We start from the raw sequence: 13,997 nt of genomic DNA, 5'->3' as shown, positions 1-13,997 counted from the left end.
GACTTTATTCACATATCAATCTTCTCTGGAGTACAAAGCAATGGGGAGCAATAATCCTCCTCCATCATCACCATCACCAGCAGCTACTACTACTACTATTTATATACTGCTTTTCAACAAAATTTCCCAGAGCAGTTTACAAAGATAAATACAGGTGGACCTCGATATCCATGGTTTCGGCAGCCGCGGTTTCATGTATCTGCAGATGGGTCTTAAGAGACCACCATTTCATTATCTGCGGTATTTAAAAATATGCGATTTCTGCCTATTTGTGGTTCCTGGGCCACTGGAAGTGACTTCTGATGTAATTTCTGGTGCATTTCCAGTGACATTTGCTGTCTGGAGGCAGCATGGAGCCATTTTGGAGCTTGTGATCCAAACAACAACAAAAGCCTGTGAAAATCAGCAAGAAATTGGCTGATTTGAAGCGGGGGGGGCATTGCTGGAGAGCTGGAAAGAAGGGGCTGTGCTGTATTACTTTTATCTCTGCTCCCATCCCACATTTTTTTTTGTTAGTTTTGGCAAAAAAAAAAAAGTGCAGGAACCTAACTCCCAGATTCCCACAGAGCAAAGGTTTCATTATTCACGGTTTCCATATCTGCGATTGTAGGTGATAATGGAACCCCAACAAATGAGGGCCTCCTGTAAATAAGATAGTTGCCTGTCCCCAAAGGGCTCACAATCTAAAAATAAACATAAGGGCAACAGTGGAGGGATGCTGTGCTGAGGTTGGATTGGGCCAGTTGCTCTCCCCCTGCTAAATATAAGTGAATCACCACTCTTTTTCTTCTCATGCTCTGCCAATGTGATCCAATCATGACAGCAAAGAATATGACTAACACTGGTTAATTTCTACCCCACTTTTTCCGCCAAAAGAGGATCTCCAGGCAGCTTACAGAACATAGCAAAATGCAGAAAAATCCTGATCAAGTAAAATGTGGAATTAAAATTGCCACAAGTTAGCAGAGGTGCAATTAGTATATCTCTTTTTGAAGCCTAGACCTAAAGGCCTTTTAGGGGCCCCCTACTGCTCCTGCTGCTGCCAATAGATAAGCTACAATCCATTATTTTACACCAGAACATGCTCAGGGAAAGCTGGAAACTCTTTTTTTTTTAAAAAAAGAAGATATTCTGAATAAGATACTCCCCACTGACTTGCAGAGAGATACCACATTTTGCATGGACAATCCTGCCACTTAAATTCGTGAACCACTCAGCATTTGGAGGTCCCCCAGGCCTGCAGGAGACCGGACCTTCTCCCAAAAGTCCAGTCTAAAGAGCACCACTGGAAGTTAGAGAGAGCATATAGAGACCTCCAGTTATATTAATATACTGGATACTAATATACTATATTAGCTAGTATGAAGGCATTATTAAATAGCAATGATTGTACCTCTTAAAGGCAGGATAGAGAAAAGAGAGAGAGTGTGAATGGACTTCCCAAATTCAAAGAATATTTGCTGAATATTTGACGTCAACATTCACAAAGAATTCCTTGCAGCTGTAGTCCAAAGCCCAGGCTTCAGGAGGAAGCCTACAAGAAGAAAGTGTAATATACTTTCAGCTGCTTCTTTTACTTCTTAAAAACCATATCTGGTAATGATTTCTTTAATGCATCTGAGAAAATTGTCCCATCATAGAAAACTAGAGTGTGGCTGAGAAACCGTGCTCTAAAGGATCCAAATTTGATTCTCAGTTTCCCAGGAAACTGTCTAAACCATAGGAAATAAAAACAGGATTTTGAAAATTATAGGGAGAGACTTGACTTCCCGCCTCCTTTGGCAGACTCTTTTTTGAAAAGCACCGCTGTCGCCACCACAACAAAAACAGCTTCACTGCCAAGAAAATCCATCTTCGTAATAAAGGCAGCCACCTCGGCTCTCCCAAATGAAAAAGCAGGACTAGTTCAGGAGAGTCGTAATAATGAGATATGAAGCCTTTTGCTCCTAAGTTCATGGCGTTGAGATCCTGACTGGACTAGGAAATAATGAAAGCTATTACCCTTTGAGGCCTGCTTGCTGTGCTCTCTGAAACGAGTCAGGGGAAATTCACTGTAAGGAGATATAAGCTGGTGTCCATAGAAACACTTTCATAATTGATCGTCTTTTGACATAGTCTAAGTTCTAGTTCTGGGCGGCTGGTTGAACTCTGGATGGCCCATGGAGCTCTGGAATGGACCAGGACTATCCATGGGAACCAGACTATCGCCTAAGTTTCTCTTTTGGACCCTGCTTTGTTCAATGCAATCATCACTGAAAGTATTTCAGTGTCTTCTAGCTCTGGGTGGACCATGGAGCTCTGGAATGGACCATAGAGACCATCTATGGAGAACATCCAATGCCTGAGAAAAGGTTTTACAGGGGAGCATGATCTCCATGATCCATTCAGAGTTCCATAGTCCATCTAGAGCTAGAAGAGAAACCATACCCCAATGCTACAAATTATTACAGTCCCCAACAGAATGGGAATCCAAGAGAGAGAAAATATTTACCACAGTTAAAGATGTACAAAACCCACCTAAGAAGTGTCTCTGGTCTTACTAACATTCTTTTTGGCTTCCTTTGTGGTTCCTCAGACGTGCCACTTGAAGGAGGGGTTTTCAGATTTGCTTCAGATGTCACCCAAATCTGGTGACCACCTAGGAACATGTAGACCCAACCTGAAAATTTTTGCTGATTTATTCAGAACTATTTGGTGTGTCTCAGCTTTCCTCAGGCATTTTGCTTGGAGAAGAACTCCCAGATTTCCCTAGGGCTTTTAACTTCGTATTGTTCCAAGGGCTTACGTCTGCATGTCAGGGATTAGACAAGGCTTGATGATGAGAGGCCCAGCAGGGACACTAGGTCAATATGAATGGTGGGCAAGACCTGCTCTAAACTAAATTATTTTGCAAAGAACTGTAAAATATTTTGCCTTATGTCCATTTCAGAGACCCATTCCCTTCAAGTGGCCATCATGGGCCTCTTCCTAACCCAGGAAGGCCCCCAACCTCTCTGGAGCTCCCGTCTGACAATGGTGGCGACAATAAAGAGGATTCAGTTGAGAGTCACCATGCACCCCAAAATGCTGCCACAGCAGTATTCCAGGCACCAGGACCCTAGGGAACTACATTTCCCAAGACTCCTGGTGGTGCCTGGAACACTATTTAACAAATGGCAAGTGGTCGCTTATAGTTATCCTCTTGGCCACCTTTCTGAATAGTGGAGATAATTTCAAAAACCTAGGGGAACTACTAGAGAGTGGTAGTCTCCTCCTCACCACTTGACAAGGAAATGCAGATGGAAAGAATCAGATGGTTTAAAATTGTTTTAAGGTTTTGATTTTAATTTGTTTGATGTTGTTGCAAACCACCCAGAGATGTAAGTTTGGGGTGGTCTACAAATTTGATGAACGAAGAATAAATAAATAAAATAAATAAGTTCATTAAATAAAGGTGTAGTAGGTAAAAAATAAAGGTGTTGTAGGTAAGATGAGGAATTTAGAGATTCCGGAAAAGAAGAGAGTCTCAAGAGACTTAAAGGTCAAGGAAAAAAGGAGCCGTTGTTGACAACCCAATGTAATCTCTATGTTGTCCTCCTTTTCTCAGGCTCTGAAGGACCCAACTTTGGCAGCCCGGAAGGATTTCCAAAGGGAGGCAGAACTTCTTACTAACCTACAGCATGACCACATTGTGAAGTTCTATGGAGTCTGTGGTGATGGAGATCCTCTCATCATGGTCTTTGAGTATATGAAGCACGGAGACCTGAATAAATTCCTGAGGTAAATCTGAACCTATAAGTGAAATGTAGGAAGGGGAAAGTAATGGGGAGGAGTGACTCGGGGAGGATGGTCATCATAAAAGACTCTTCAAATTCCACCTTCCCACTTCATACCCAGGCTGGCTGTCTCAAAGCTGCCACCAACCGACACTTCGGGGAGAAGCCTATAAGAGAATAGAGGCTTATTCACACAACCTCCAGCAGGGTAGGAGGAGCACCCAGCCTGGGTAGAAGAGTCGGGCATGCTTCTGATCAGTGGCCACGTGCTTGCAAATATTAAGGGAGGAGGTGGGGAGAGTGATTGTGTGCCAGGCGGCAGCTCGGTAGGACGGCTTTTCCACCAACCTTGGTAAAATACTGTGGATGGAATCTGGGTAGGGCACAACCTTCCTACCAAGCTGCTGCCCCCTTTGTCAGTGCTTACAAGCACAAAGAGGATGATTCATGCTGTGAATTGGTTAAGTGAAGTGTTGGATCTGTGAAGTGGAATGCCAAATATCGCTGCTGGTGGGCAGAAATTTGCTAAGTGGGTCACAGGTTGCCCAGAACTAAGACTAAACTGGTTCTTTCTCTTTCCTTATACGTAGCCCAGTTAACAACAGCAACAAAAAAGTGGACATTGCCAGTCCTTGTTCTCCCTACTGGCCCACTACCCTTGCAAAATAGTGGTATCACTTGGGGGATACGAACAGAAGACAAAATAACGAGACTCATTCGCACAATCGCCAACCTGGGTAGGAAAGCTGGGCATGTCTGCCAATCCTGGGCTTTGTTCCCTGTGACAAGAATCTAGAGATGTTGTTGACTACAACTCCCATAATCCCCAGCCAAAGGCCATTGCAGCTGGGGATGATGGGAGTCATAGTCAACAACATCTGGGAACCCCTGTGACAGGGAACCCTGCGTCCTGGGCTCTGCCATCTGCCATTTCCCAGACACTGAACATCCCAGGCACTCAACAGTGGAAGCCTTTCATTCCTCCTTGAATTTTGATCAGCTGAAACTGCCAAAGCTACAATGTGAGGATGTGTTTGATGCTATTCTCTTGCGATGCAGAAATCAAGCCTTAAAATTTCAAGCGGTAATGGAGTGGCGCTTACCTCCCAAAATAAGGGCTGGTTTTTATTTTTCAGTATTTATTTTTCAGCAGTATTTAGAAAATTGGACCCTTGGCGTCCCCCCACCCACTTTCCTGTTTGTGATTGTTAAGTGAGAGCATAATTGTGTTAGCAATGCAGACACTGACAGATCGACGCCGAAGCTGGGTCTGCACCATTCGCCAAGGCGATTACTCCATGGTGGAAGCCTGTGTGTGACTGGGAAGAATAAATCCCATTCCAAAAGCTTCGTTTATTTTAGCTGGCATCCAAAGGATGAGAGAGTTTGGGGAGCAGCCACGGGACCAGCTTTTCCTCGGATTGGCAACACAGGCGCTCTGGGATCTCCCAAATCGGAATCTTTAGGCTGCTGTGGCGTTGGAGGTGATTTGAAGAACTGGAGCCCTTGAGGTAGCTCCTTTGTTATGGTGCCCGATCCCTACAGGCCTATTTGGAGTCTGGGTGGATTTGCAAGATTAAAATGCATTTTTTCCCAAGTCTCTCTGACAAGCTAGCCAAAAAGCCAAAAGCTTTGTTCCACTAGATTTAACAAGGGGATATTGACATATTCTCCTCACACAGCCAAGGACAAAGAGACAGTGGCCTTGGATGGCACTTGGAGTCCGTCCCCTCCCTGCCCCCCGTTCTCCTCTCTCACCACATATTAAAAATGACCTTAAAAATCAATGGGGCCATAGCTCAGTGGTAAAGGGCCTGCTTTACATGCAGGAAGTCTCTGGTTCAGCCCCCGGCAGCATCTCCAGGTAGGGCCGGGAAAGACCTGCCTGAAACCTTGGAGAGCTGCTGCCAGTCAGTGTTGACAATCCTGAGCTCAGGGGTGGGCAGATGTTCGCACAGCCCGGGAAGGAAAGAACGAAATAAGACCAGGCACGGGCGGTGGGGGAAGCAAAGGAAAGCTTGGCAGGAGTCAGAGTAAAAGCACGCCGGAGCCCAAGGCGGGGAGAAGCCGGGGGGGGAGCATGCTGCTGCCTGCTCACAAAGGGAAGCACTGCTCGAAGCTTCCTGGCCAGCCCCGGCAGGCAGCGGCCAGAAAAGCACCTCTGGCCAACCAGCGAGGCAGCCCAGGCCGGCTCTGCCTGAGCTAGATGGAATAATGGTCTGACTACGTTTAAGGAAGCTCTCTATGTCCCACTCCCTTTCCTCTAGGGAGCAAAGCTGGTCTTGTGGTCACAAGCATGAATTGTCCCCTTTGCTAAGCAGGGTCCACCTTGGTTTGCATCTGGGTGGGAGACTACATGTGAGCATTGTAAGCTATTCCCTTTAAGGGATGGGGATGTAGCTCAGAGGCGGGGCATCTGCATGCTTACAAGCAGGAGGTTCTAGGTTCACTCCCAGGTATCGCCAGGTCGAGCTGGAAGAGACTCCTGCCTGAAGCCTTGGAAAACTGTTCCTAGTCGGTGTAGACAGTATCTATTTAGATGGATCGATGGTCTGACTCAGAATAAGGCAGCTTCCTATTTTCCTATGACCTGATGCTCCAACACACAAACACCCCACACTCCCCAGTTGTGGGCAGCAAACAGGCAGGTTTCAGACGGCACGGGTGGAAGCAATGCATGGACTCTAAATGATGCACCACACCTCCAAAAGCCAGCCTGTGCCTACAGGAATGAACATAGGCACAGCACAGCAAAGTGCCAGATTGTGCCTTGCCCTTTACACCTAGTAGGGGGTCTATGGACATCCACAGGACTTCTTCCAGGAGTGGGGCTAAAGCTGCAACCCTATACCCACTTACCTGGGAGTAAGCCCCATTGAATTAAATGGGAATGGCTCGATCGGGGAGGGGGGGTGTTTCACTTTGCCCCAGCTCCAGACACCCATGTGGGGGCCAGCCCCCATTCAAAACCAACCCCTGCAACCTTTGAAAGTGGTGCAGGGAGCAGAGAGGAGGGTAAGTTGCCAGCAGCCTCCTCTTCTCTCCTTGTGCTTCTTGCAAGCTTTGTGAGGGGTGTGAGATGATGCACAACAGGTCTGCAAGGGTCAGATGGATCCTGAAAAGCTGTTCCAATGGTGTCAGTGGGGCGGGGTGGTGGGCAGCAATACTCTGCCACCTGAGGCCACTGCCTCACCTTGCCTCATGAAAGGGCCGCCCTGGTGTGCCTTTAATTATTTTATTTTTATCCATTTAACACATTTCCATACCACCTATAAGCAGCTCTCAAGGCAGTGCACAATGTATTAAGATATTTGGGATCTTTAAAATCAACTGATAAAGCAGATAAAGGCTTTCAGATGGATAAAACAGATGGAGGCCTTCAGGAGAGCCTTAAAGACCCATCTTTTTAGCCTGGCTTTTAATGATATCTAGTTTTAATGTTATCTAGTTTTAATTGTAATTTTAATCTGCTTTTAATTGGTTTCTGATTTTAATTGTTATGTATTTTTGATTTTAATGTAAATTGCCCTGAGCCACCTTGCAAAGGGCAGCATATAAATCAAAGAAAGAAAGAAAGAAAGAAAGAAAGAAAGAAAGAAAGAAAGAAAGAAAGAAAGAAAGAAAGAGACAGACAAGCATGCAAACAAGCAAACAAACGAACACAATAATTTTTTTAAATTGGATTTTAAAATCAGCGAAAAGCCAGGCTGAACAAGTGTGTCTTCAGTGCTCTTTGGAAGGGCCATCAGAGATGGTGCAGCTCTAACTTCAACAGCGAGTGCATTCCCCAGGGCAGCTTCAACGAAGACTCTCTGCTGTGCCACCACCAACCAGACGAGCTGGTGCTAACCGCCAACGAGCCTCCCCTGACTGCCTTAGCTGGCCGCAGGATTTGTTGTGACAAAGAAGGCGCCCTCTTAGATCAGGAGTTCTCAACCTGTGGGACTCCAGATGTGCTTGAACTACAACCCCCATTGTCCCCAGCAACAATATATTGTAGCTGGGGAAGATGGGATTTGTGATTCAGCAACATCTGGAGTACCACAGGTTGGGATGCCTGGTCTTAGATACCCTGGGCCCAAGCTGTTAAGGGCTTTATAGGTAATAACCAGCACTTTAGGGGAGCAGGGGAGTGGGCCCCCTTTCCAAACCTTTCCTCGATTCACACTCAAAAACCTTTCACCACCCCCTTAGCCCATTACCACTCACTTACAGTGCCTCACTTTGTCTCGATCAGCCGGAGAAGACAATGGAAAAGGACACCTCTGTTTCCTTCTCTCGGGCTTAACACCATTCCCTTGCTCCTCTCCTCTCCTGCTTCAAAAATGGAGCCTCGATTCCAGGACTCAGGCCCCTCCGTGCACTTCTTATAGGCTCAGAGGGAGATGAGTTAGTGGGAATCCAGAATATGGACAGCAGTCAGCCAAACAGCCTGCTCGCAACTCATTTACTTTACTCCCATGTAACAGCTGAGCAACAGGATCCACAGCTTTGTATGGTGCGACTCATATTGGAATGCAACTAGAGACACAGTTGCAGGTGTGTGCGGTGGTGTGTGTGTGTGTGTGTGTGTGTGTGTGTGTGTGTGTGTGTGTGTGTGTGTGTGTGAAAAGAGAGAGAGAGAGAGAGAGAGAGAGAGAGAGAGAGAGAGAGAGAGAGAGAGATCCTTCCAGTCAACCCACGCTCTGCACTGCTTTTTTAGAGGGGGCTTTTGCACCATGCAGTGTGGATTATCCAGTTATAAGGAATCAAATAGCTAAGTGGGTCAGTGACTACGCTAGTGTCTCGTTGACATTTCTCCTTAAATTGTGAGCCCCTTTGGGTCAGGGCACCATCTTCAGTCCTTCTTGTGGCACACGGTTTCAAAGTGGTGCCTCTCTTACACCTAGCAGGGGGAGAGCAACTGTCCCTGTTTGTCCCAGCATAGTTCCAGAGGCTGCTGGTCGTGTCTCTCTGGTGTTTCTCTCTAAATAGTGAGCCCCTTTGAGATAGGAAAGCCTCTTCAGGCTCTCCGAGGGACACAGTTTAGAACTCACCCCTGCTAACCTGGCAAAGAGGCGCCTTTCAGAGTGGTGCCTCTCTTATACTCTGCAGGCGGGGAGCAACTGGCCCTATCCAGTCCCAGCAGAGCATCCCTCCTGTGGCTGTTGCTGAGATCACCCTTGGGTTTCTTTTTAGAGTGGGAGCCTCTTTGGGGCAGGGACCCATCTTCTCCTTGCTTTGGCCATGGAAACCACTCCGGGAACTTCTCTGTGGAAAAGCAGCATGGACAGGTGCTCCATAAATAATAAATGAGCAGCCCCCTCTGGCAAAGGTCGGCCTCGTTAAGGTGCTCACTGGGCCAAGGGTCACCATTTCAAAATGGCGGCTCTCCCCATATTTAGTGGTGGTGGCGGGGGGGAGCAGCCAGGCCCATTCACCCTAGCAGAGCACCCACCCCCCAGTGGCTGTTGCTGGAGATTCCTTTGTATTTCTTTTTGTATTGGAAGCCCCTTTGGGGCAGAGGACCATTTTCTTCTGCCTTTTGCTATGCAGACTGCTTTGGGAACCATTTTGTTTCTTGAGAGCAGGGTGGAGAGATGCTACTGGAATAATAAATGAGTGCCCCCCCCCCCAAAAAAGGTCAGCCTTGTTAAGTGGCCCCCTTACTCACTGGGCCAAGGAGGCACCATCTTAAAATGGCGGCTCACTCCTCTTTAGCAAAGGGAGATCCACTGTCCCAATTCAGCCCAGCAGAACATCCCTACCAGTGGCTGTTGCTGGTGTCTCCCTGGAGTTTATTTTTGGATTGTGAACCCCTTTGTGACAGGGAGCCATCTGCTCCTTCTTTGTACTATATAAGCTGCACTGAGATGTCTTTGTTGAAAAGCTGTGTATAAATAAAAAATAAATGCAAAAGTACCATTTGGTTACTGGTTTTAAACCAGTTGCTAGACGCCAGTACAGACAAAAAGGTCTTATTCTGGTTATGTAAAATTATTGCAGTTGGGCTAGTAGTCCTCAGAAATGTGTTTGTCTCTATGCCTTTTGTCTGAATGTATATATATTTATTTGCTTAGAATATTTACATACTGCTTTTCAGCAAAAACATTCTCAAAGCAGTGAAATTAAAGCCTGATTCAGACATTACTCTATAAAAGTGTACAGATGTCTGTACAATCATACAGGTGTTTGTGTGAATGACTGTACCTGTGTTCATTTTTAAAATGAACCTGTATTCCGGTCCTTCAAATGCAGGGTAGAGATAGGTAGTGTACTGCTGTACCTGCGTTCAGCATCACATGTGGATGACTGCACCTGTGTACAGATCTGTACGTGTGTACACTGTACACTCTTTGTACATGTATTGAACGTAATGTGTGAATGGGCTATATATGCTGGAGAAAAAAGGAGGGAAATGTTTAGGTCAGCACTAAAGAGATTCTCTATCATGGGTTAGAAAGGAGTGTAAATTCCGGTGACAACCCAATGCCCCCAATTCCAACATAATTTGAATTTCCAATTGAAATTGAGAAAGCAGTGCATAAGAAAGGTTCATTTTTCCATTCCACAAAAGCTCCATATGTGCATAACATTACCAGGTAGACTCCCCACCTCGCCCTCCTAGTATTGTTGCTTTGGTTTTTTAATTGTGCCTCACTGTACCTCTCAGAGAAGACACCTGAGCAATGGAGGTGCCTGAGGTGACGGGGAGAGTCATTTCTATTTACGGCATCTGCCGGACCAGAGACTGTATGATGAAAGTTGGCCTGATTTCACAGGATCCCGTCCCTCAGCACCAGCCCTGCTCATACCAGCTGAGTCTCTCTGGCGGCTCAGAGGTGTCAAACCTGAAGACGGCACCGTCTGGGAATCCAGAGAGGCTCACTGTAAATTGTGGTGGTGACCTGGATAATAAAAAAGGAGAGTGTTGGAATGCAGTTTCATGTTTTGAAGCAGTCTGTCAGGAAGGAGTGCCAGCATCTCTTCTCAGAGGAGCGGGGGAGGTTTTTTTTAAGCTCGCGCAGGTGTGTGAGAGTCTATAAAATCATGCATGGAGTGGAGAATGTAGATAGAGAGAAATTCTTCTCCCTCTCACATAACACTAGAACCAGGGCTCATCCCATGAAATTGATTGCCAGGAAATCTAGGACCAACAAACGGAAGTATTCTTTCACACAACACATCATCAACTTGTGGAATTCTCTGCCACAAGACATGGTGACAGCCAACAACCTGGATGGCTTGAAGAGGGGCTTGGATAACTTCATGGAGGAGAGGTCTATCAATGGCTACTAGTGGGAGGGCTATAGGCCACCTCCAGCCTCAAAGGCAGGATGCTTCTGAGTACCAGTTGCAGGGGAGTAACAGCAGGAGAGAGGGCATACCATCAACTCCTGCCTGTAGGCTTCCAGCGGCATCTGGTGGGCCACTGTGTGAAACAGGATGCTGGACTAGATGGGCCTTGGGCCTGATCCAGCAGGACTGTTCTTATGTTCCTATACATGCATGTGCACACACAGAATACAGGGCTCTGAAATCCAATAACTGAGGGTGACCACTACTATTAATTGACTGCCATTACATAAGAACACAGGAACCTGTTTTATACACAGCAGCATCTGCTTTGCATTCAGAAGCTTCCAGGTTCAACCCCTGAGTATAACTCCAGGTAGGGCTGGGAAAGACCCCTCCCTGAAACCTTGGGAAGCTGCTTCCAGTTACTGTAGACAATACTGAGCTAGATGGACCAATGGTCTGACTCAATATAAGGCAGCTTCCTATGTTCCGTTTCAGCTTTATTTAAGAGGATGGAGCTGTAGCTCAGTGGTAGAGCATGTGCTTTGCATGCAGAAGGCCCCAGGTTCAATCCCTGCTATCTCTGATGAGAAAAAACATCCTTTCTGAAAACCTGGCAAGTCACTGTAGACAGTACTGAGCTAGATGGACCCATCGTCTGACTCAGTTTAAGGCACTTTCTCACCTTCCATTTCAACTTTATTTAAGGGGATGGGGCTTTAGCTCAGAGGTAGAGCATCCATTTTGCTTTCAGAAGGCCCCAGGTTCAATCCCTGGCAGTATCTCCAGGTAGCGTTGGGAAAGACTCCTGACTGAAACCTTGGAGATCTGCTGCCAGTCAGTTTGGAGAATAATGAGCTAGATGGACCAAGAGTCGGACTCAGTAGAAGGCAGCTTCCTACGTCCTTAGTAAGGGCTATAGAACATTGGCATCTTTCAGGGAAGGGGGTTCACGCCATGACTGATAATCTTACGGAGCAAAAGAGTGCCTCAAGTGGATGTGCTTCCCAAGCAGGCATGGATATTTCCCCAGAACACAGCTTGGGAACTGCTGCCGTAGAGGAATGATTCAATTTGCCATGTCCTTCACTCAAGGCCTTTCTTCTGTCCCGCCTTCCACAGGGCGCACGGTCCGGACGCGATGATCCTGGTGGACGGTCAACCCCGGCAAGCTAAAGGGGAGCTGGGCCTCTCTCAAATGCTTCACATTGCGAGCCAGATTGCTTCAGGCATGGTCTACCTGGCCTCCCAGCACTTTGTACACAGAGACCTGGCCACACGGAACTGCTTGGTCGGTGTGAACCTTCTGGTGAAGATTGGGGACTTCGGCATGTCCAGAGATGTCTACAGCACAGATTACTACAGGGTAAGGCAGCTCGGGGGACAGAGCTTGGAGGGTGGCCGGGAGAACAATGGGGTAGACCACCTATGTGCTAATTTCCCCATCATTCACTCAATATTTGTGCAATTCCGTATTTATACCAATCCAAGACTAGTCCCCCCCCCCATTCTTTGATGTTAGAAACCAGGGAGTTGTCTTAAATTAAGAAGTCCGATTCAGACATTATGATCTACAAGTGTACAGATGTCTGCACACCTGTATGTGTGTTTGCGTGAATGACTGTACCTGTGTTCATTTTAAAAGTGAACCTGGATACAGGCCCTTCAAATGCATGATGCAGATAGGACGTGTACTTCTATACCTCCTTTCAACGTAACGTGTGAATGACTGTTCCTGTGTACAGATCTGTACCTGTGTACACTGTATACTCATTGTATGAATGTTGAACATAACATGTGAATGGGTTATATCTGTGTTTCAGCTAAACACAGATATGACCTGTAGTTAGCCTGTATTGTTTTAAGGGGGTTATCTTAATTCAGAGTCATCTTCTGTTCTGTTCAGATAAATAAATAAATATATATATATATATATATATATATATATATATATATATATATATATATTGTGTGTGTGTGTGTGTGTGTGTGTGTGTGTATTGCTCCGCAAACCTGGTTTAAGGGGAGGGGTGCTTAGGCAGGTTAACCGCCTGGGAGGCACTGGGCTTGCCTGCGAGCCAGATGGCTCACACGGTCAGCTGAAATCGGGCTAGGCTCCCCTAGCCCGATTTTGGCTGATTGTCAGAATAGCCTCATGGTCTCACCCAAAAGCCCAGTTCCTGGCCAGGAAGGAAGCGAAGGGGTTGGCCTGGCTCTTGGGAGGCTGGAGGAGTCTCCTTCCTACTGGCTGCACTGGCTTCAGCTGCTTTTTCTGGGGTAGAGGAGGGAGTTAAATAAGATGTCTTCAAACAATAGAGGCCTTTTAAAATAATTAATTCAAACTACAGGACAATAATATACTGTTACTGTATTGTCGGAGCCTTTGCTGTGAAGTTCCAATCTGGTGCATGGGGGAGCAAAAGGGGGAGCAGGAAATATTCTGCGGGGAGCACTCACTACCTCTTGCTACTCCTTGGAGTAATCCTTGGAGTCACCCCGTGCTGGAAAGCATAGTGCTAAAACCAGGCCCTCGTTGGCTGGAAAAGTCCTCCCTTCATTTCTGCTCTTGCATTGTCCCGTACACATTTACAGCGCCCTCGTTAATATACGCTTTGCAGTTCTATCACTTAACCGTGTTCTTTATTCCCCCTGCCACACACATTCAACATGCCTTTTCTTTCTCCGCTTTTGGAAGCAGACATCACTGTGGCCTGAGCTGTACGTTCCTTTCTCTTTCTTCCTCTGTGTCTTTCATTAAAGAAGCAGCATTGATAAATTAAAGAGAATCCAATGGAGGGCAACAAAGATGATTAAAGGATTGGAGGCCATGACCTGTAGAGAGAGATTAAGGAAACTTAATACACGGGGCTTACGGAAAAAGCGACTGGAAGAGTGACTGATAACTGCGCACAAAATATGGGCAAGGAAATAATAGGCAATTTAGACCAGACCTCGGTACACTTC

The 13,997-nt window shown here is 46.4% G+C and overlaps 1 protein-coding gene across 7 annotated transcripts in view; it reads left to right on the top strand.

The window, feature by feature from the left end:
* NTRK3 (neurotrophic receptor tyrosine kinase 3) overlaps positions 1-13,997 on the top strand; it is a 364,980-nt gene that overhangs the window by 315,534 nt on the left and 35,449 nt on the right. For all 7 annotated transcript variants that reach the window (XM_053272596.1, XM_053272592.1, XM_053272593.1 and 4 more), the window contains exons 14-15: positions 3,587-3,759; positions 12,156-12,399. In XM_053272596.1, coding sequence (XP_053128571.1) covers positions 3,587-3,759; positions 12,156-12,399 — 417 coding nt within the window. The remainder of the gene's footprint in view (positions 1-3,586; positions 3,760-12,155; positions 12,400-13,997) is intronic.

Source organism: Hemicordylus capensis, chromosome 10 (assembly GCF_027244095.1).
Source record: "Hemicordylus capensis ecotype Gifberg chromosome 10, rHemCap1.1.pri, whole genome shotgun sequence".
NCBI lineage: Eukaryota > Metazoa > Chordata > Lepidosauria > Squamata > Cordylidae > Hemicordylus > Hemicordylus capensis.
Note: the sequence above shows the minus strand (reverse complement) of the source record. Positions and strands in the feature narration are given on the sequence as shown.